Source organism: Martes martes (assembly GCF_963455335.1).
Source record: "Martes martes genome assembly, chromosome: 3".
In the NCBI taxonomy this organism is placed as follows: Eukaryota; Metazoa; Chordata; class Mammalia; order Carnivora; family Mustelidae; genus Martes; species Martes martes.
Genome location: NC_137890.1, coordinates 126,730,963 through 126,754,830, shown reverse-complemented (window position 1 = coordinate 126,754,830; position 23,868 = coordinate 126,730,963). Strand labels below are relative to the sequence as shown.

At 34.7% G+C, this 23,868-nt stretch overlaps 1 protein-coding gene across 1 annotated transcript in view; it reads left to right on the top strand.

Moving 5' to 3' along the window:
* Nucleotides 1-17,546, top strand: part of SCRN3 (secernin 3) — a 24,495-nt gene extending 6,949 nt beyond the window's left edge. The window contains exons 5-7 of the mRNA XM_080798175.1: nucleotides 11,516-11,678; nucleotides 12,668-12,848; nucleotides 17,056-17,546. Of these exons, the coding sequence (XP_080654301.1) occupies nucleotides 11,516-11,678; nucleotides 12,668-12,848; nucleotides 17,056-17,226 (515 nt within the window). The 3' untranslated portion in view covers nucleotides 17,227-17,546. The remainder of the gene's footprint in view (nucleotides 1-11,515; nucleotides 11,679-12,667; nucleotides 12,849-17,055) is intronic.
* The last annotated feature ends 6,322 nt before the right edge of the window (nucleotides 17,547-23,868 follow it).

Sequence of the window (23,868 nt, the reverse complement as noted above, 5' to 3'; positions counted from 1 at the left end):
GGTAATAATTCTTTTTGAAGGATAAGTTTAGATTCACAATCCTCAGACCCATTTTTTCAGTTTTTACTAATATTCTTAAACAAAATTGGGATTGTTTTTCTTCTCAGAAATTATTGGAACATGGAGACAGGTTCCTTTAATTTGTCTTTTGATAATACTCTTTTTGGTTATTTTCTTACTAAAAAAGTTATATCTAGAACTAGTTGAGAAGACAACATGAGCAGATGTAAGAATTACCTCTTCTTCTCAATTTTAGAGATATTGACTAAATTATTTAAACATTAAGGATATATATAGTTAGGTTTGAACACAAGAAAAGGAAATTACGAACTACCAAAAATGAAGAGAGAACCCATAGTATTAGCAAGATTTGAGGTGTCTCTTTCTTACACAATCCTTCTATCTGTATCAAAGAAGGGGTTCTGGACCAAATATAAGTGTCAAAGGATAGTTCTAACATCCATGAGAATATAGGTGTCTAGGTGGAGACCTGTTTGGGAAGCAGGAACTGGACTACTTACCAAGATTATGCATCTGAAAAATGCCATTCTGCTCCTTTCCAAGAATCCCAGCCTGAAATTGAGCTGTCTGTTGTCTCAGGCTATGGGTCAGCACAGTCTCTGGTGAGAGATTGAACTCAGAGTTAAATGTATTTGGTATGCTCAGCTGGGGCTACCTGTGCTGTGCTGAGAAACAAACACTGGTTGAACCAGTAAATCACATAGGATCTCAGCATACCTGTGTCTCTATAGTCACTGTGTGAATATTTGATATGACAGATATTCAGATTTTACTCAAATTTCCTATCCAAATGAGAAATCTGCTATAATGAATCTGCATGTAACTGTCATTGAAAACATTTAAGTTATGTGGACATTGAGATAAAAGGATGTAGTTTCTACATTTACTATGGATAGTTTCTATTGTTATGTTCTCAAGTTCACTGATCTTTTCTTCTGCATTATCTAATCTGCCGTTAATCTCATCTAGTGATACTATCATTTTCAGATATTATGTTTTTTTATCTCTATATGTTCCATTTGGTACTTTTTGTGTATATTTCCTACTTCTCTATTCACTAACTTTCATGTTTTTCTTCAGTGAACATATTCAGCATATACCTGTTTTATAATAACTGTTTTAGCCTCATTGTCTGCTAACTCCATTATCTCTGCAGTTTCTGGATCTGTTTCTGTTAATCTGATTTTGTTCTGGTTTGGGGCTCAAATTTTCCTGCTTGTTTGTGTGTCTGGTATTTTTGATTGGATAGTAGACATTGTAGATTTTATTTGTTGCATGCTGGATTTTGTTTTATTCCTTTAAAGAGTGTTGGACTTACATTAGTTAAGTAACCTGCAGAACAGTGTCATCTCTCTTAGGCCTGCTAGGATAGCTCTAGAGTAGCCTTTACTCTAGGGCTAGCTTAGTACCATTTGTAAGGGAAGTGATCCTTCTGGATATTGTGATCATTCTGCCTTTACTGATTTTTTAAAATTGTTGTATATATGAATGAGAGAGGAGTGTTATATTTATGGAATTGTGTGTTTTTGCTTCGTATTTTGAAGCTCTATTGTTAAGTACATACACATTTATAATTGTTGTGTCTTCCTGGTAAATTGGTCCTTTTACTTTTATGAAACATTATTTTTCATGGTAATGATCATTTTCTTGAAGTCAATTTTAGCCCAGTCTTCTGCTTACTATTTACATGACATAAACTTACTTATCATTTGCTTTCAAACTATCAGTATTCAGACTATCAGTGCATTTCTTACAAGAACCATATAGTTTGGTCTTTTTTAAAACCATTCTAATAAGTTCTACCTTTTAATTAGAATCTATAGTTCAATGGAAATTTTATCATTGAAAAATGTAATACCAAAGTAAAAAATTAACTCAGTAGGCTCAATAGCAGAATGGAGATGACAGAAGAAAGAGTGGATATGAAGATAGATCAGTAGAAATTATCTATTCTGAATAACAGAATTTGAAGCAAGCAAACAAAAAGAACAGGGTCTTAGGGACTGTGGAATAGTACCCAGATGTCTAAAATTCATGTCATTAGAGTTTCAGAAGGAGAGAATAGTGTGATGCAGAAAAATTTTTGAATAATGACTTAAACCTTGTCAAAATGGCAAAAGACTTAAACTTACAGATTCAGGAGAATTTGAAAATCTCAAACAAGATAAACTCATCTATGTCTTAATGCACAAAGCACTAAAAACCAAAGACAAAGCAAAAAAAATCTTGAACGCAGCTAAAGGAAAACAAATTATGTATAGGTAAAAAATGATTTCTGGGAGTTTATCATTATAAACCCTGGATGCCTAAAGGCAGTGAAAAAACATTTTTAAAATTCTAAAAGAAAAGTCAAGCCAGAATTTTATATTCAGCCAAAATATTCTTCAGGAACGAAGGAGAAATAAAAATATGCTGATATATAGGAAAAGTAAGAGACTTTGTTGCCAATAGCCTGCTCTAAAAGAAATTTTAAGGGAAGATTTTCAGATATAAAGGAAATGATATCACAGTGAAACATGGAACTTTAAGAATGAAGGAAGAGCTGCAGAAATGAGAGATATCTGGGTAAATATAATACTATGTTTCTCCCCTTAAGACTATAAAAATATGTCTGACAGTTACAAGCCAATGATATATTTCCTATAATACAAAGAATAGCCTCAGTATAAAGAGGGGAGTACATAGAGACCTGTATGGTGGTAAGATTTCTACATCCTCCTTGAAGTTTTAAAATATTAATTTTAGTAATTGGAAAAGTTAAGTATGTATATTGTAATCCTAGAATAACTTTTTAAAAAGCTACATAAGATATAGAAAAAAGTGAACAGATAAATTAAAATAGAATACTAAGAAAATATTAAAAAATAAGGTGAGAAAGGGGAAATAGAGGAACAAAAAACCTGAAGGATCAAACAGAAAACAAACAATATAATAAAAACAAAACAAATTAAAAAAAAAACAACAAAACTAGACTCAGCTGTTGCTATATATGAATAACTAACTTGAAATGTAAAGTTAAAGGATGGGATGTATCTTTTAGGTTTTATTTTTTACTTGACAGACAGAGATCACAAGTAGGCAGAGAGGCAGGCAAAGAGAGAGGAGGAAGCAGGCTCCCCGCTGAGCAGAGAGCCCGATGCGGGGCTCGATCCCAGGACCCCGAGATCATGACTTGAGCAGAAGGCAGAGGCTTTAACCCACTGAGCCACCCAAGCGCCCTGGGATGTATCTTTTAAATACTCATCAAAAGACAGCTGGGTTGGCTATATAAATATTGGATGAATTAGACTTTAGAGCAAGATAAATTACCAGGAAGAAAGAGGGATACTACATAATCAAAATAGATCATTTTAATGGGATTATTATGTCTCCATGTTAAATGTATATGCATCTAACAACAAAGCTTCCAAATATATGAAGCCAGAACTGATAGAACTGAAAAGAGAAATAGACAATTTCACAATTATAACTGGAGACTTCAATATTTCTCTCTCAGTTATCAGAACTACTGGACAGGAAATCTGCAAGGATGTTAAAAAACTGAACAGTACCATCAACCACTGGATCTAATGCATTATTTATAGGATATTCCACCCAACAACAGTGTAATACACATTCTTTTCAAGTGCACATCAAATATATACCAAGGTTGTCCATATCCTGGGTCATAAAACAAATCTTACAGATTTAAAAGAAATATAACAAAGTATGGTCTCTCTCAAATTTAATGAAATTAAATTTCAAATCAATTATAGAAGGATATCTGGAAAGTCCCCAAATACTTGGAAATTACATAACACGTTTTAAACTCATGGGTCAAAAAAGTCTCGAGGGAAATTAGAAAAGATTTTGAGGGGAATGAAGTGAAAATGAATATACCAAAATTTGTGGGATGAAGCAAAGGCAATGCTTACAGGGAAATTTATAGCATTTAATGATTATAGTTGATAATAAGAAAGGTCTCAACTCAACAATATAAACCTAAACTTTCACCCCCCAGAAACAAAACAAGCCAACCAAAATCAAACAAACAAAAATCCCAATCAAGGAAAAGGATGGAAATAATAAAGATAAGAGCAGAAATCAATAAAATTGAAAATAAAACAATGGAGAAAATTGATCAAACTAAAACCTTGTTCTTCGAAAAGATCAATAAAATTGATCCACCCTAGACAGTTTGACAAAGAAAAAAAGGAAGACAACACAAGTTATATGTCAGGTAAAGAAATAATCATTATCTGCCCCACCAGCATTAGGAGGATAATACCACAAACTTTGAGGAAATGAACTAGTTCCTTGAAAGCCACAAACCACCACAACTCACCTAAAAAGGAATAACTCTTGACAGCTGTCTGCTAGACAATTCCACTGATTGTACTCAGCCTGCAAACTCTTCTGGTGGGCAGCTCAAATTTCAGCTCAGTTCTTTTATCTTTTGCTGTGCTGCTTGCAGTCGGCCACACATGCTGATTCATAAAACAGATGGAAATTTGGTTAGGGTTTTGTTTTGTTTGGTTTTGCATGGAATTTGGGGGTTTTTCTCTCTAACTCTGTCTTTTATGAGAGTCCTCCTTCACTTTCTGGTACTGGTGGTTGACTTCTAGTTCTTCAGGCCAGAAAGCCCAAGGTTTTCTGTAAATACTTGCACAATATTGCACAGCATTGACTGAGGCCTTCCCTTGGGCTAAAGCCAAAACAAAACCAGTGAATTTATCCTGTGCTTCATCCCATCTTCCAAATGTCTCCTTCCAGAATTTTCCTGCTTTTGTTCACTGCTTCAGGTAATCTGTATTTTGTCTCAAGTTTATAGTTATTTAAGGGAGGGTTGGTCTGGTAGGAGCTTATTTGGCTTAATTAGAAAGCAGAACTCCTTCCTATGTTTCTTAATATTCTTTGACATTATTGTATTTATAGAAATATATTCACATGATTCAAAGTCCACAGGTACACAGGATGTATACATATCCTGTTCTTAGATAGGATCCTCTCCCTAATTTCTTTTTTCCATAGGCAATCCCTTATATATTCTTCTAGACATAATATATGCTTAATGAAACAAATATGTATATGTAATCTTTTCTTTTTTTTACAGAAATGGTAGTATGCCATACCCATTGTTCTGCATATAACTTTTCTTTGGTTAGCAATACACAATGTAGATAATTCTATTTTGATATATTCCCAATTTTGTCATTTTTAAAAAAAGATTTTATTTATTTATTTGACAGAGAGAAAGAGATCACAAGTAGGCAGAGAGGCAGGCAGAGAGAGGGGAGAAGCAGGCTCCCTACTGAGCAGAGAGCCCATATGGGGCTGGATCTCAGGACCCTGAGATCATGACCTGAGCCAAAGGCAGAGGCTTAACCCACTGAGCCACCCAGGTGCCCCAGTTTTGTCATATTTTTAACAGTTGCACAGTTTTCCATTATTTTGATATCTTATTTCCATGTGGTTACATTTTAATCATCATATAGTAAGGATTAATTAATTTAGTTAACAAATTTCTCATTATTTAGGTTTTTAGTTTTTCATTATTAAAAATTATATAATATGCTTATGGCTTATTTATGTTCCCATCCTTGACTATTTTCTTAGAATATGTTTCTACAAGTAGGATGTAGGTTCAAAGCAGATACGCGTGTTTTAAGGCTTTTGAAACACACTGCCAAAATGACCATCAGAAAAGTTGCATCAATTTAAATTGCCATCAGCAATATTTGAGTGCCATTTTAATATATTTATCAATATAGGATATTATTTTTGTTCAACCTTGATAAAATTTTGTAGCAGAGGGGCGCCTGGGTGGCTCAATGGTTTAAAGCCTCTGCCTTTGGCTCAGGTCATGGTCTCAGGGTCCTGGGATCGAGCCCTGCATCTGGCTCTCTGCTCAGCGAGGAGCCTGCTCACCACCCCCGACCCCCCGCCTCTGCCTGCCTACTTGTGATCTCTGTCTGTCAAATAAATAAATAAAATCTTAAAGAAAAAAAAAAGAATTTTGTAGCAGAAATGGCCTGTTATTATTATAAAATAGAAATCTCTTACTAGTGAGATTAGACATATTCTTATGTATCCTTATATTCTTATGTTTGTTGAAAAATTGTAGTTTTTATTTTTTAAAATTTTATTTACTTACTTCCTTATTTATTAAAGAGAGCGAGCATACAAGCAGAGGGAGCAGCAGGCAGAGGGAGAAGCAGGCTCCCCACTGAGCAGGGAGCCCCATGTGGGACTCCATCCCAGGACCCTGCAATCATGACCTGAGCCGAAGGCAGATGCTTAACTGAACCACCCAGGTGTCCCCAAAAGTTGTAATTTTTAAATTGCCCATTTATTAATATATCTTTTCCCATTTTTATATTTGGTTACTACTAACTGTTAAAAAACTTTTAGTGTATCTTTGTCCCTTTGCTTCCAGATAGCTCCAGAAAAGTACCTTCTATTTAGATTATTGGGTGGCAGTTAACTACTAAATGGGTCATTCCATTAATAATTTAAAATATGTGACTAATATATTCTCCTTCACCTGAGGGATGGAATGGTTCTGGAAGCCAATCAGAAAGAAACTATTTGGAGACAGAGCAATGATTGATATTTGCTTCTTAGGTATTCATTAAACACATTAGCAATCTGTTAGTTATTTGGTATGACGGAAAAAAGTTTGTAACAATGGTTTTAGAATGCCTTAATGTCATTATTTTCTAAATATTTAGTATTTTATATTTTGCTTTCCAGAAGAACGTCTTATCATTTGAAAGGTTTTTTTAAAAATAAGGTTTCTTAATGTTAGTTTGTCATTTTATAAATAGGTTATTTAAACTGCCTTTTTTTTTTCCATGTGGGTGGGTATGTAGAAAATGCTAAAATGTGTTATTCTAAGGAATTTTAGGCTTATTGTGAAAGTAGAGACTGAGTTGTAGTTGCACCAGTACCTATTCCCATTTATTAAAAGCTATCAGGGGCTGGACATTGTGCTAAGTGATTGCATTATCTTCTCTAAGGAACTATGTGAAGTAGGTATTATCTTCATTTCACAAATGAGGAAACTGTGCTCTTCATTTATCTCCTCTATGAAACTGAAAAAAAAAAATGGACTCTCTTACTTGAGCTTATATTTCTCTCAGTACCTAGTTCAGTGTCTTGCATGTGTTTAATATGTATTTTTTAATTAACAAAGGATTGTTAGTTGAATTAAATTGTAACTTACAGATAATTTAACAAAGATTGCTGTTGTGTACTTTTTTCTGGCAATAAACTTAGAGGCTCAGGACATAAATTAGGAAGTATTCCTTAAAAAATGAAGAATAACAACATGTAATTAAGGTCGAGAGGAAAATATCAAGAATCCTAGGGTTCAGGGTAATTGGACAAAAGAAAGAAAAAATAGAGGTAATTATAGATTAATTAGCCACTGCATCATCAAAATTAATTCTGTTATGTTTAACTACAAAATAGCTGGATTATATATAGATTTAAAATGCATACATGATTATAGCAAGAGTTGCATCTGATATGAAACTTCTTTTTCTCCCCAAATATAAAGTACAGTTCATCCAGCTTTCTGTGCTTTGCCAAAAGAATAAATGTCTTTCCAATACTTTCATAGAAAATTGTCTAGTAGTACATTATAGTTAATTTTTCCTATGATTTTTCTAGATGGAAGAGCCTACCTTTCTCCTTTCCAGCTACCTGATAGCTATTAACTGTGCTGCATGTATATCCAAATTGTATCTATATTCACTCATGTATTTTAAATAACTAGTTTAAATTGCGGTGAAATTGCACCCTGTGTTTTGCATTCATTTTACTGAACCCTGCTACTGCAGTCTCAGTACTTATTCAATGCTTGCTAGTGGATTACTTACAGCTGTCCTTCTCAATTGATCATGTAAATCCTCCCTTCATTTTGAGAATTGTAGGTTTTGAATACAGAAAACATTTTCATAATACCTGTATTATCGCAGTGTTATGGTTCTGACACTGTTTTCATTAAAACTTGCCACTTATACGAATTTAGATTTGAATCACTTTAAAATCTCACTAGGTGCAGAAGCTATGTGTCTGATAGATAGGTGTGGATGGTAGGCTTTTGCTTTATTGTTTAGTTTTAATGTTAAGGGCTGTTTTCAGATACACTCTCTTTTTTTCTTTCTGCATTTTCTCAGAATGAATGAAAGATTTGTTCTTATAACAAGTTATCTATAAATTATCTTTCTTGCATTTGAAGTCATAACTATCCTAAGGAGAAATGGAAAATTTGCTATTAACATGAAACAGTCGGTAACATATATGATTGAGGGTGTAACATTAGATTATTTTATAAGTCAATTTTATTTTAATTTGAAATGTCACAGAATCACATTTTGAGTACAGACTTTCTGTAAGCCTTTTTCTTTTAATTATTCCCATATATCATGGGAAAGCGGGGGGGGGGGAATTCTTGCTTTTTATGCTTTGTCTTTTTGAGTTATTTCATTTTCTTATTCCTTTACTTCATTGTAGTAGGGTATTAGGAGAGAGGAAACATACCTGTGGTCAACCAACTGTGTTAAATGAAAGTTGTTTCTTTAGAACTGATTTTAATGCAATAATCAAACGTTGCCAATATAAAGTATCTGAAAATATCTGATGGCAGGAACTATATGTTTTATGTTTTTTTAACTGTACTTTTTACAGTATCTATCAACAGTCTATCATGTTCATTACTATTACTGAAAAATTGATACTACTTGAGGGTAAAAAGGACTGATGGGAGGCTCAGTAGTGGAGTGGTTAAAAGCACTGAGCTGGACTTCTGCTTCTGGTTATCAACTAACCTCCCCCCAAGAATAACTATAAAAGCCAGAGGAATAAAAGCCACTGTTTGAAGGTATAGGTGAGCACCCAAAACAGTTAAGACATGAGAGCCTAGATCCAAGAGATTGAGAAAAGATTAGCTACACTTTGAGAAGTACCTGATCTTCTATGTCACAATTTCTCCTTAAAGCAATTTTGACTTCTCAGCAGCACAAATGTAGGATGAGACATTGAGAAATCAAGACAGAAGTAGTTCCTAAGAGCCTAAAAAGCTCAGTAGAGATTTGGGAATCTCACACGGCCTTAGGGACAAAACTAAGATCTAATAGCCAAGCAGGAAGAGGCCTGGGGAACACCCCAGGCTTTCAGTTGAGACCCCCGAAAAGCTACAATAGGGAATAGACCAGTCTCAACTGGATCAATAGGTAATCTACTTATATTGTTTGCCAGAAGAAAATTAAATCCTCTGTTGAGGAAAACATCATGAAGAGTTTCTACAAACTTTCATCCGTGGTGTCCAACATTCAATAAAAAATTATCAGACATGCCAAGGAATAAGACTAAGTGACTGAAAACCAAGAGAAAGCAGATAGTAGAAAGTGACCGACTGGCATCCACAAACTAGCTTCATCAGACACAGACTTAAATTAGTATGTTTTGGGCTGGGTGGAGGTGGCTCAGTCAGTTAACCATTTGCCTTTGTCTCAGGTCATGCTCTCAAGGTCCTGGGGTCAAGTCCCGAGTTAGACTCCCTGCTCCGTGGGGAGTCTGCTGCTCCCTTTCCCACTGCCCTGCCTCTCATGCTCTCACTTTCTCAAATAAGTAATTTTAAAAAATTATCTTTATGATCATGTTGTAGTAGTTAAAGTAACATTCTCTTACTACTCTTGTTGGAAAAATTATATTGGATTTAGTCATTGTTTTAAGAATTGGCATATTAAAATTCTAACCTAAATTTTGTTAAAAATAAGCTTATGTAGGGCGCCTGGGTGGCTCAGTTGGTTGAGCAAATGCCTTCGGCTCAGGTCATGATCCCGGACTTCCAGGATCGAGTCCTGCATCAGGCTCCCAGCTCCTTGGGGAGTCTGCTTCTCCCTCTGACCTTCTCCTCTCTCATGCTCTCTCTCACTCATTCTCCCTCAAATAAATAAATAAAATCTTAAAAAAAAATAAGCTTATGTAAATTTATTTTTGAAATATTATTTTCATTTTAAAGACGCAATCAATCCTTTCCTCTACTATTTACCAAGAAATTTTGATTCTCATTTTAAATGTGCTGCTTTAAAAGGCTATTTTCCAGTGCCATTTTCTTTTGATAATGAGAATTTCTTGTGTTTATCTTGTGTTAAACCTATTCTGAAACTCTTTAGCAAAGATCTTTTTTTGAATTAACTGTGGTCACCCTAACTGAAATTGGACTAGGGGACTTTCACTACTTTACATTCATAGAGCTACATATCTATGCCAAAGTACATCAGTATCTACCTGTGTCTGTCTCTCTATTTCCTGGGACAGTGTGTGGCATTTAGTAGATGCTCAATTAGTATGTGTTGAATGAATGAGAACTAAAGAGAGAATAATCCCTTCTTCTCTTTAGAGAATTTATAATCTAATGGCAGAGATAGGACCAAAATTTAGAAAAGATCAGGAATGCTTACAGGAAAGGAAAAGCTTATTTCAATTAAGCTTAATGGTAAGTTTTGATTTGAAGGAGTTTTAATTTGATTCATGAGGAATTGAGAGTCAAATTTTTGGGAAGAGAATTATAAGATGTTAGAAGAAGGTATTTGGGCTACTTTTGGAGGACTGCATTGTGTAGGGATAAGATTATTCATCTTGTCATGAGGTAGTTACATCCTGAACCACATCTTTGACTACAGAAATGTACAGCAAGGAGCAGAGTTGTCTGAAGGCATGATTGGCTTTTTAAACTTTTTTGTGGAAATGCCTTGCAAATATGGAATTCTGAGACTCTCTGTCACAATGGTCATGTTGTGTTTGCTGAAGAGATAAAATAGATGTTTTTCTATTTTTCTAAAATAAACTTAAAATATCAAACTTCACATATGAAAACAGAAAACAAAATATAATACCATCTATTTTCATTACACACAATGGCATTTAAGTTTTTTAAGGAGCCCAGCAGAATTATGTTCATGAAGATACCATTAACCAATAATATGTTTTGTCTCCTTCATTCCCACTCTGGTTAAAATTCACATGTTATTAATGTCAGGTACAGAAATTATTAAAGGAAAAGTAGTCGGTTATTTTATAAAGAACATCTTGTGTAATTTTGGAAACCAAGCACAATATTCTCTTAATATTTGGTTCCCAGAATGGATAGACTCAGATAGTAGTTACTGATACTGCATTGCTAACTAAATACACCTTAAAAATTTTTTATCAAGGACAAGACTGAGCGTATTTTGCATTTTTTATTCCTTCTTAGGAAGTTATGATTTTACCTGATAAGTGGTTTTGAGACTTTGTATTTTATATTTTTCTAAAAAATCTTCCTTACAACAGCAGAATGAGACTAATCTAATAGTTACAAGGTTTGTTTGTAGTCAATATCTAATTTATACCTAGATCATTATCTCACATTATATACTATCAATAGAGAAAGCAGTTCATATTTATAGTATATCAGTCTACAAATTCATATGTATTTGATGATTTTTATAAATGATTTCCCTAGGAAATATAACTTTTGAAACAATGATGGACATTCTCCGAGATAAACCAAGTGGCATTAATATGGAGGGAGAATTCCTGACCACTGCAAGCATGGTTTCTATTTTACCTCAAGACTCCAGCCTTCCTTGCATTCACTTCTTTACAGGGACTCCCGATCCTGAGAGGTAAAGTCATAAAATATTATAAACCAGCAAGGGGTCAGGGAGTAGGGTCGTCACTAGTCTTTGGTGATTTTGCCAGGCTAAATTTTTCTTACACAAATATGACAATAATTTTTGTACACATTTTCTGTTCAGGTTGTAGTCTTCCATTTCCACATGTACATAACCGCCATAGCTATTTTCATTTTTATAGTACAATATTACAATATGTTAATGGATTCTTGTATGCAGTTATCCCTACTCTCTTCCCCCACATATATTTAAAATTGTCAAGAAAAGTAAAGTAGATGGTTTTCTTTTGCAGATTCAATATTACAATATTAGATGATTAATAACAGTAAAAAGATTAAATGATGTAGTTGTGCCAGATTTAGGTGGTTACTTATCCACTCATATCTAGAAAATACATGCATATAAAATTTAAACCATCAGTAGTTGAAGTTATATCTCAAATAGGATTTGTACAGACTATCTTTAGTCATTAGTGTCTCTCATAGAACTTAATGTGCACTACATTTAGAAATGATCTTATAGTCACTATCTCCTGGTATTATGGTCTTTTGTGTTAGTAAGGATATTTTAGTAAAGATATTTTCAAGAAGATCGGATGAGACTCATGAATACCTTATTAATACTGCTGCTCTTTTTCTTTCCAAATCCTAATCCTCAATCTGTAACACTGAGGATTGTTCTTACCTTTCAGCTGTGGAGTTTGCAGTAGAAAATGATGAACTATAATTTCACTTGGGACTGTTTCTGTGCCAGCCCCTTTGTTAGGTTCGTGGGAATACAGGGCTAAAAAAAGTGTGCTCCCCAGCCCCAAAGAAGAGCCCAGTGTACCAAGACAGACAGACATGGGTATAACTAGTATGACAGGAACAACTAATATGTAAGAAATTAATAGAAACTAGAGGGAATCTTAAAAGGTTTAGAATGATGCTAAATATTTTTATATCCCCACAAGCCAATTTAATGAAGACTTTTTCTTCTAGATCCATTTTTAAGCCTTTCATATTTGTACCAAATATTCCACAACTCTTGGATACAAGTTCACCAACATTTGGACATGAAGATCCAGTTAAAAAGAAGCCACGTTTTCAGTTTAAGCCTGACAGAAGACACCCACTCTACGAAAAACATCAACAGGCATTGGAAGTAATAGATAAAAAGGAGGTATGATTAAATTATATTCTGTTTTGTTATTAAGAATAGTTTCAAGTATGATTCAATCCACATTTTGAACTTTGGAATTTCAGCCTTCTTTCCTTCCTTCATCTAAAAATAGGTTTAAAAATCATTTAGATTATAGACCTGTAACCGAAGGTTAAAAATAGTGGTTAAGAATGCATTGTGAATCTTTTAGGGGAAGTTAATGTATTAAATGTAGTAACAGTACCTCACATTTACTGAGCACTTACTATCCACCAGCATCATGGTACCATTATGCAGAATATTTTATTTAATCTTCACATTCTTTGTGAGTAGCTACTATTATTATATCCATTTTACTGATAAGGAATCTGAGACTTGGGTAGTTTAAGCAGCTTACTTCGTTTATATCTCACACCAAAAATGACAAAGCTACTGGAGGGCAGTTAACACGGTCTCTTACATAATGTTCCTAATCATATAGCCTTAGATTAATTTTTTAAAGATTTTATTTATTTATTTGAGAGAGAATGAGAGAGAGAGAGAGAGCACGAGGGGGGGTCAGGGTCTTAGCAGGGAGCCTGATGTGAGACTCGATCCTGGGACTCCAGGATTATGACCTGAGCTTAACCAACTGAGCCACCCAGGCATCCAGCCTTAGAGGGGTGGGTGCCTGGGTGGCTCAGTTGGTTAAGTGACTTCCATTAATTTTAATGGGAGGTGCTTAATACCTCTTAGACTTAAAATAATGAGTTGGAGTTTTAAAAAAGTGATAAATGCTTGTGATTTTTAAATGTAAGTGTTACAGAAGATTGACATATCATCTAAAATCTCATCTCTAGAAATAAGCAGATATATTTTTGGGGGGACAGATAGATACACACATAGATTGACAATTTTATAATATCCATGCTTCTTCAGCCCTCTTGCCCTCTTCCCTCTCTACCCCAGAGATTAAAAAATAGACTAGAAGGAAATAGAAGGGCTACCCAAAGTTTTTTTTTACAGAACCATCAACTCATTTCCTTCAGTGAAGGAAAAGATTGGCCATCTTATACCTTTTCTCGCCTGTTTATACCAGCTCCTGATTTCTATCGCCTATAATTTCTTTTAATTCATCAAAGTATATACATATACTTTATATGTATTGTATATACATATACTATATATATACACATATATGTATATACATATACATTCTTTCTATGTAATATTAATTAAATTAATTGTCCTTCAGGTAATTATTTACTTACTTTTGTCTGTAGTATGTTGGCACAGTTGCCATTCCCCCACCTGCTTTGCTTACACTTAAAAGCAGAGAGTTGTGTCCAGACCTGCTATTTGCTGTGAATTCTTGACATTATTCTTAATTTATTTTGGGCTACTTTGCTTTCACTTAAAACTTTGACTCTGGGGACACCTGGGTGACACAGTCAGTTCAGCATGTGACTCTTGGTTTCAGCTCAGGTCGTGATCTCAGGGTCATTAGATTGAGCCCGATGTGGAGCCCAGCATTGGCCGTGTGTGGGCCCCATGCTCAGCAAGGGGTTTGCTTAAGAGTCTCTCTTCTTCTCCCTCTGACCTCCCCTCCTTCAAATAAATCTTTAAATGAAAAACGAAAACTTAGAGCATAAACACTTTTTGTAGCCTGGTGGCATGGAGTGAGAGGCAAGCAGTTTGTCTTAGAAGCCCATCACATGTGCTGATGAGAGCGCAGTCCACTGGCCATGGTGCCATACACTGTGTGGGCTTGGCTTACCCTCCAGACTCAGCACAGCCCGTGAAGAATGACGAGCCCTTTGGCTCTTCTTGCTCAAGTTCTTCAGTGATATGTTGCAAGACTGTCGGCTCTGGGGGGATTTTCCCTTGTTCCTCCCTGAGCAGCCTCCACACTGCACTAATTGCTTACTATAGTTCTCAAGAGTTGTCAGCTTCCTTTCTCCCTTAATACTGCGTCTGGAAGGTTGATTTTGTAGACTTATTATTAAATTTTTGTTTCATTAAATTGCTGATTGACAGTTTTCTGAGCAATACTGAAATTAAAATTTAAAAGCTGTTGTTACTATTTTAGGCTTTAATAGGCATTAAATGTTAGATTGACAACAGAAAGCAGTGGAAAGAATAGAATTTAAGGGAAGAAGTGTCAAAGATCTGGGTTCTAGTCTATTTTTTTTTTTAATTTAAGTATAGTTGACACACAATGTTAACATTAGTTTCAGGTGTACAGTATAGTGATTGGACAATTCTGTACATTATACTATGTTCACCCCAAGTGTAGCTGCCGTCTGTCACCATATGTTATTACAATACCACTAACTATATTCCTCATGTGCCTTTTATCGCTATGACTTATTCATTACATAACTGGACATCTGTATCTCCCTCTCCTCTTCACCCATTTTGCTCCCCCTCACTCCCCTCTCCTCTGGCAACCATCAATCTGTTTGCTCTGTATTTATGGGTCTATTTTTGCTTTTTGTTTGTTTATTCATTTGTTTTGGTTTTTAGATTCCACATCTAAGTGAAATCTTATGTTATTTGTCTTTCTCTGGTTCTAATCTACTTTTATGTCTTAGAGAGAGTCAATGCTACTGACTTTTAATTTACATTTTTTTTAAGATTTTATTTGAGAGAGAGAGAGCGTGAGATCACGAGCATGAGTAGTGGGGAGGGGTGAGGAAAGAGGGAGAAGCAAGAGCAGGAGGCTCCATCCCAGCACCCTAAGTAAGATCTTGACCTAAGCTGAAAGCAGCCATTTAACCCGCTGAGCCACCCAGGTGCCCCTTAATTTACATTTCTTGATTATTAATGAGGTTAGAAATCTTCTCATATGTTTATTGGCCATTAGTATTTCCTCTTAAATGACTTAAGTGCTTCTTCTTTTCCTTAGTCTACTTTTCAATGGTTTCTTGGTTGTTTCTGTCTTTTTCCTCAAAGAGGCAAAAATATGTGAATTTTGAGTCTTTGTTATATTGCAAATTTTTCATCTCAGTTTATTGTTTTATGTTTAGTCAATTACATTTGTTAGTCTTTTCCTTTAAGGCATCTTGATTTTATGCTTGAAAAGGCCAGCCTCACTTCAAAATAAATATAACTTTTGTATTTTCTTCCAGTATTGTATATGTGTGTTTGAAAAAAATATTTAGTTCTTTAATTTTGTGAAATTTATTTATTTATTTTTTAAAGATTTATTTATTTGACAGAGATCACAAGTAGACAGAGAGGCAGGCAGAGAGAGAGGAGGAAGCAGGCTTCCTGCTGAGCAGAGAGACCAATGTGGGGCTCGACCCCAGGACCCTGAGATCATGACCTGAGCCGAAGGCAGAGGCTTTAACCACTGAGCCACCCAGGCGCCCCGTGAAATTTATTTTTGTGTATGTTATGAAGTAGGGATCCTTTCTTTGTTTTCCAAGAGCTTAATTATTCCAATGCCATTTGTAGACAAAATACATTTTTCCCACTGTTATGTAATGTAGCGTTTCTTCAGAAAAAGTCAATACAATTTTATTTTAAAGTCCACATTAAGGTTAAGAATCTTTGTCTTGTGGAGTTCTGCCCCATAATTGTTCAGATTTTTAAAATTATCCTTATTTTCTAATAACTTTCTTCTTACATACTTTTCCTTTCAGTACCTATTCTATAACTGGTTATGATAATTCATCAATAACTTAAAAATTGCTTCATTCTGTAAAAGTCATGACTGTTCCCCTACCCTCCTTCTTAAAACAGAAATCACAGGGAGGAATCATTGATGAAATGTCTTTTCTTTTAGTTGTTCTTTCCTTTGAATATTGCTGTTCTTTTTCCTTTGTTTAATCTGATAATACTGATTTTAAGTATAGAAGCTCCAACTTCATAAAGATCTTAGCCTCAATTTTTAGCAACCTTCCCCATACACAATTTCATAATTTCAATTGTCCTATTATTTATCTTTTAGGTTTCTTGCTTATAGACTAATCCTACACAACTATTCTTATCTTTTCTACTCTTTTCTTATCTTTTCTATTTTCAATTTAAAATACCTAGTAAATTGGGGTTAATCCGTTAATTCAATCTAGAACAATGATTTTTCCCAAAGAATTTCATTCCTTCTATATCTAAAGAATAAGAGGAGGGGAACCAAACTAGAAGCAGAACCCAGAATGAATAAATATTGTCTGTAGAGGTGAGCTGGAATTTGGTTAGACTTGTATGTGTATGTGTTCATTTATTTTTATTTTTAATTGTTCAGGAAAAAGCCAAAACCTTGTTGGACAACATGAAGAAACTGGAGAAAGACCTATTCAAAGAGATGGAATCAATTCTTCAAAACAAGCATCTTGATGTGGATAAAATTGTTAATCTCTTTCCTCAGTGTGCAAAAGATGAAATTAGAATTTATAAGTCAAACATTAGTCTTTAGTGGTCATGTATGGTCAGTAACCTTCTTTAAAGTCAGAATCTATCACCTTGGTAAATGATAACAACCTAATTTGAGCAGATCTGATTATTCTTTAATAGCATTTACATTAATGGCCTGTGAGAACTACATATAGCCTTGCTGAAATATTGAGAATGAAAATAACATTGGAATTAGGCATGTATATCATGGGATAGCCAGGAGGTATTTCACGTATTTATTTGCCTATTTTTTTTAGCCATAATACCTTTTAAAAATTATAATAATTAAATATTTAATTCTTCATAAAACATAAAATATTAAAATACATACATTTATGTTTATTATAGTTATGTTTGGCCTCAGATAATTTTCTCGTTTACAGAAAGCAGATTTTTCTTTAGTAATGGAAAATATTGTTTCTCAAGTAATGAGTTTTTCTCATTAGGCACATACTAATCATCTCTAACAAAATATCCTAAATTTACACATTGTCTTATTATAGTGTATTAATTATGCAAATGTACTTTTATTAAACTCAAACATGCTTTTTGTCAAGGCTTGGCTGACCAGTGAGATTTTAGCTCTAATTATCAAGCAGTTTTTCAGCCATGCATCTTTATAGGCTTTAATATTTTTAGAAGAGCTTGTCTGGGGATTAGGAAATGGGATAAGGGAACCAAGACCTTAGGAGACACTATTTCTGTGTCTCAAATCTTTCTCAAATTTTATTTCTGTTCACTCAGTTAAATACAGCAACAGGAGTGAGATAGTGGCAATGAATAAGATCGTTAGTATATTATGAACGTTAAGAACATTATAGTGTATAGTGTATTGTGAACATTATAAATGAGTAATATCTACCCAAAGTTTATAAAACTTTGTCAAATTTACGTAGAGATTACCAAGTAAGACCCCAAATTGCAAATATAAACAAAAGAAAAATCCAACTCAAAATAACACTATTTATTGGTTTCTACAAATATCTATTTTAGGTATTATCATATTTATTGGTTACTATCACTGTAATTAGGATTATGACTAAAGTAGTGGATCACTGTATCTAAAGAGTGCCCAGGAATTTTTTTTTTAAAGTTCTTTCATAACAACCATAATCTGTCTGATGTTGCTCTTGTTTAATACAGGGCTGCCATTACAAATGAAAAGATATTTGTCTCAAGGACTCAGTTAATTCTGTGTTTGCCTTAGATATGGTTCAGTGTTAGGGTCTCCCCAAATCATGAAGACCCCTGGCCAACCCCTACACCTCTTTTCTCTCTCTTAATATATGAGGAAACTAAGGGGAAGCAGTCCATTCATTTATCCAGGGACACATACTTGAATCTTATTTCTCTCCCTAGGGCCAACATATTTTCTTTCTCTTCCCACACCACCCTAGACTCAGCTAGCACCATCTTTCACCTGGACAACTGCAGCTAACTGTTTTCTATACCCATTCTTGTTCTCTATCCCCATTCACATGGGTCTCTGCAGCCTGAGTGATCTCTAAGAAATGTAAATCTAATTATGAATTGCCCTCTTAAAACTTTTTAAGAAAATATTTTTTATAGAAGTTTTAGATTTAGAGCAAAACTGAACAGAAGATACAGAGTTCCCATATACTTCCTGTCCCACCTCCAACATTCCCCTCTATCAACATCCCACACTAGAACAGTACATTTGTTATAACTGATGAACCTATGTGGACATACCATTATTGCTCCAAATCCATAGTCTACATTCAGGTTCACTCATTTTACCTTCTGTGGGTTTGGACAAATACAATGGTGTGTATTAATGATCATAGTATCATACAGAGTAGATTTACTCCTCTAAATATCATCTGTGCTCTACCTATTCATCTCTCCCTCCCCAAACCCTGAAAGCTACTTATCTTTTTGACTGTCTCCATAGTTTTGCCTTTTCTAGAATATCGTATAGCTGGAATCATGCAGTATGTAGCCTTTTCTCATTTGCTCTTTAACTTACTTAGTAATATGCATTTAAGGTCCCTCCATGTCTTCTTATGGCTTGAGAGCTCATTTCTTTTTAGTGCTGAATAACATTACATTGTCTGGATATCTTGGTTGCTGATACCCACTATTGAAAGACGTCTTAGTTGCTTCCATGTTTTGGCAATTATGAATAAAGCTGCTATAAACATCTGAGTGCCGGTTTTTGTGTAGACATAAGTTTTCAGTTTATTTGGGTAAATACCCAGCAACATGAGTGCTGGATGGTATGCTAAGAGTATATTCAGTTTTGTAAGAAACTGCCACACTATCTTCCAGAGTGACTACGATTTTGTATCCACCAGCAATGAATGAGAGTTTCTGTTCCTTCACATCCTTGTCATTAGGTATTGTCAGTGTTCTGGATTTTGGCCATCTCATAGGTGTGTAGTAGTATCTCATTGTTTTAATTTGCTTATGACATATGAAGCAGAGCATCTTTTTTATATGGTTATTTGCCATCTATCTTCTTTGGTGACATATCTGTTCAGATCTTTTGCTCATTTTTAAAATCAGGTTGTTCCTTTTCTTATTGTTGAGCCTAAAACTCTTTTAAAGAATCATTGAAATAATTCCCATCCTTAACAACTATCAACAAGATCCTGCTGATCTTTCCCATCTATATCTTATTACAGTTTTGCCAGTGTTTTCTTCTTCTTCTTCTTTTTTTTTTTTGTAATCTCCTTCATCGATTTCACCCATCCCCCCATCCATCTCCCTCCTGGCAACCACCAGTTCTCTGTACTTAAGTCTGTTTGTTTCTTCTTTTTGGTGTTAATCTGTTTTGTTTCTTAAATTCTACATATGAGTGAAATAATATGGTATTTGTTTTCTCTTACTGGCTTATTTCACTTAGCATTTTACCGTCTGTCCATCCATGTTGGTGCAAATGGCAAGATTTCATTCTTTCTTATGACTGAATAATATTCCATTGTATGTATACATACCGCAACTTCTTTACCTATTCATCTGTGTATGGGCACTTGGGTTGCTTCCACATTTTGGCTATTGTAAATAATGCTGCAATAAACAGAGGGGTGCATATATCTTTTTAAATTAATGTTTTTGTTTTCTTTGGGTAAATACCCAGTTGTTGAATTACTGGATCATACGGTAATTCTATTTTTAACTTTTTGAAGGAAATCCCATACTGTTTTCCACAGTGCCTGCATCAATTTGCATTCCCATTTCTAAAAAGCTCTTCCTATGCTGCTCTTCCAAATCCTTGAATGTGCCCAGTTCTTTCACAATGGCTGTAAACCCCTGCTTGCACCATTCATTTCATGTGCTCCTCTTTTATGTCAGTAGTTCCTTTCATCCTTTAGAATTTTGCTGAAACATGAGTTCCTCAGGAAAGTCTTCCCCATACCACAGGGTCAAGTCTGTTGCTAAACACTCTCAGAGCCACATGTGATCCTGACCACAAGTGGAATTATGTGTCTAACACCTGTCTTTCACAGTAAAATAGAAGCTTTATGACGCTTGAAACCATTTTTGTTCCCATAGTTGTGTGCTCAGTATTGAACATGGTGTTGGCACAAGCTAGATGCTCAGTAAATATTTGTTAAATGAGCCTTTGAGTGCTGATGGAAGTAACTTACACAGTCCTCTGTAAAGTTGAGCAAATTACTTAGACAATCTATCTACTTGGTGCTCGCTTGGGCAGCACATATACAATCTATCTACTTGGTAACCTTTGTAAAGTCACAGGTCAACTTGTTGCCTTTTTCCGTATTCAAAATGGGAATAATAACTCCCTAAATACAAGGATTATTATAAGGATGTGTGAATTAATTAAGAAAGCATTTGGGAGACTTTCACTTTCTAAATCTGATATGGTATTTGGGTTTTGGTAATTGTGTGGGTAATTAATGCCTTGTGGTATAGTTTAGAAAATTTAAGTTTTTCTTAAATTTCATGTATTTCTTAAGTAAAAAATATAGTAGCTGAAATTAAGCTTTTGGTTTTTTTCTTTTTGGTTAACCCTTAAATGATAAGCTTTATATTTACCATGATGTAATAAACCCAAGGAATAATTTAATAAATTGAGTACTTTAGAAAAAGGTAGTTTGTTTGATCTTTGGTGAAAATAGCAATTTATATATTAATCTTCAACCAAAAATTTTATTTTTATTTAAATTCCAGCATAATTAACATACAGTTTTATATTAGTTTCAGGTATACAATATAGGGATTCAACAATTCCATCTATTACCCAGTGCTTATCAAGATAAGTGTACTTTTAATACCTTTCACCTGTTTCACCCCTCACTTCCTCCACTCCAATCTGTTTGTTGTCTACAGTTAACAGTTTGTCTTTTGGTTTCCTTTTTTTCTCTTTGTTTTGTTTCTTAAATTTCACATATGAGTGAAATCATATGGTATTTGTCTTTCTCTGACTTATTTTGCTTAGCATCATATTCTCTAGATCCATCCATGTTGTTGCAAATGGCGAGATTTCATTCTTTTTTATGGATGATTTTTTTATATATATATGTGTGTATACACACACACACACACACACATGCCACATCTTTATCCATTCATCTATTGATGGATATTTGGCTAGCTATTGCAAATAATGCTGTATTAAACATAGGGATGCATATATCCTTTCAAATTTGTGTTTTTGTATTTTTTAGGTAAATACTCAGTACAATTCCTGGACCAAATGGTAGTTCCATTTTTAATTTCTTTTTCTGTTTTTAATTTTTTGAAGGACCTCCATACTGTCTTCCTCAGTGGCTACACCAGTTTGCATTCCCACAAACAATGCATGAGGGTTCCTTTTCCTCCCCATCCTTGCCAACGCTTGTTTCTTGTGTTTTTTGGTTTTAGCCATTCTGACAGGTGTGAGCTGACATCTCACTGTGGTTTTGGTTTGCATTTCCCTGATGGTGAGTGAAGTCGAGCATCTTTTCATGTGTCTATTGACCATCTATATGTCTTCTTTGGAGAAATGTCTGTGTCTTGTGTCCAATTTTTTAATTGGATTATTTGGTTTTTTGGTGTCAAGTTGTATAAGTTCTTTATATATTTTGGATACTAACCCTTTTTCAGTTATGTCATTTGCAAATATCTTCTCCCATTCAGTAGATTGTCTTTTAGTTTTGTTGATCACCAAAAATTTTGTCCTAGAAATAATTATGCACCCTAAAATTTTGGAAATTTAGTTTCTACTTGTAAAATTTGCCAAAAATAGATTCAACAGAGTGAATGTTTTCTCTTTTTAATTAATTACTTCAGGGTTTTCTCATACCAATCATAGAAATTTTTTAAATTTTTAATTTTTTAAAGTTTTTTTTTAAAGATTTTATTCATTTATTTGACAGACAGAGATCACAGGTAGGCAGAGAGGCAGGCAGAGAGAGAGGAAGGGAAGCAGGCTCCCCACCGAGCAGAGAGCCCAATGCGGGGCTTGATCCCAGGACCCTGGGATCACGACCTGAGCCAAAGGCAGAGGCTTTAACCCACTGAGCCACCCAGGTGCCCCCCAATCATAGAAATTTATCATCTCACCTTTTCCTGAAGAATGGTGATAACATTTCTGATTTGAACTGTGTTTCCAACCACCAGACATCACTTGACTACCTATGACCAGTGGTCTAAAGTCATTTAATATTTTACATCATATGAGAATTGAAGGGGCAAAAACTAAGAGCTATATTCTGCATAGCAAACATGTAAAGTAATAGTTTTACATTTTTCTTGCCTTACAAACTTAATGTCATTAATCATCATTCTTAAAATACCAAGCACACTTCTACCTTATTCTAAAAATATTGAAGTTTTTTTTTTTTTTAAAGAATATATTTATTTGACAGATGGAGATCACAAGTAGGCAGAGAGAGAGGGGGAAGCAGGCCCCTTGCCGAGCAGAGAGCCCAATGCAGGGCTCGATCCCAGGACCCTGAGATCATGACCTGAGCCGAAGGCAGAGGTTTTAACCCACTGAGCCACCCAGGCGCCCCTAAAACTATTGAAGTTTAAACAAAAGGTAGTCATGGAATTAATCAGAACAAAGAAATGAACTTACCATATTGAATATTAGCCTAAAAGGGGTAATTTTTTTTTTTTAAGTTGTCTCTATACCAACACAGGGCTCGAACTCATGACCCTGAGATCAAGAGTTGCATGCTCTACCAACTGAGCCAGTCAGGCACCTAAAAGGGGTAGATTTTAATACAAATTCTATCAGGTAATTTTCTCAGCTATGATCCTGTATATTAAATATTATGAAATGTGAGAAGGACTCTGTCATATTAATTCATTAATAAAAAGTGCTTACTGAGTGCATTATTGGGCAAAGCCCTGTGCATATGGATCCCCGTGCATAGGGTCACAAAGAATGGAACAATCTCAGGAGACCCATTTAAGAAAACACTGAGGGGCACCTGAGTGGCTCAGTCAGTTAAGCATCTGACTTTGACTCAGGTCATGGTTTTAGGGTCCTGGGATCGAGCCCCACGTCAAGCCCCATGAAGGGCTTCACTCTCAGTGGGGAGTCTCCTTGTCCCTCTGCCCCTCCCCCTGCTCATGCTCTTTCTGTCTCTCTCTCAAAAAATAAAATCTTAAAAACATTGAAAACTTATAGAAAAGACCTCTGTGATGGCTTCTGAATTTTTCAGATTACTCAAAGAAAAGATGTTGGCAA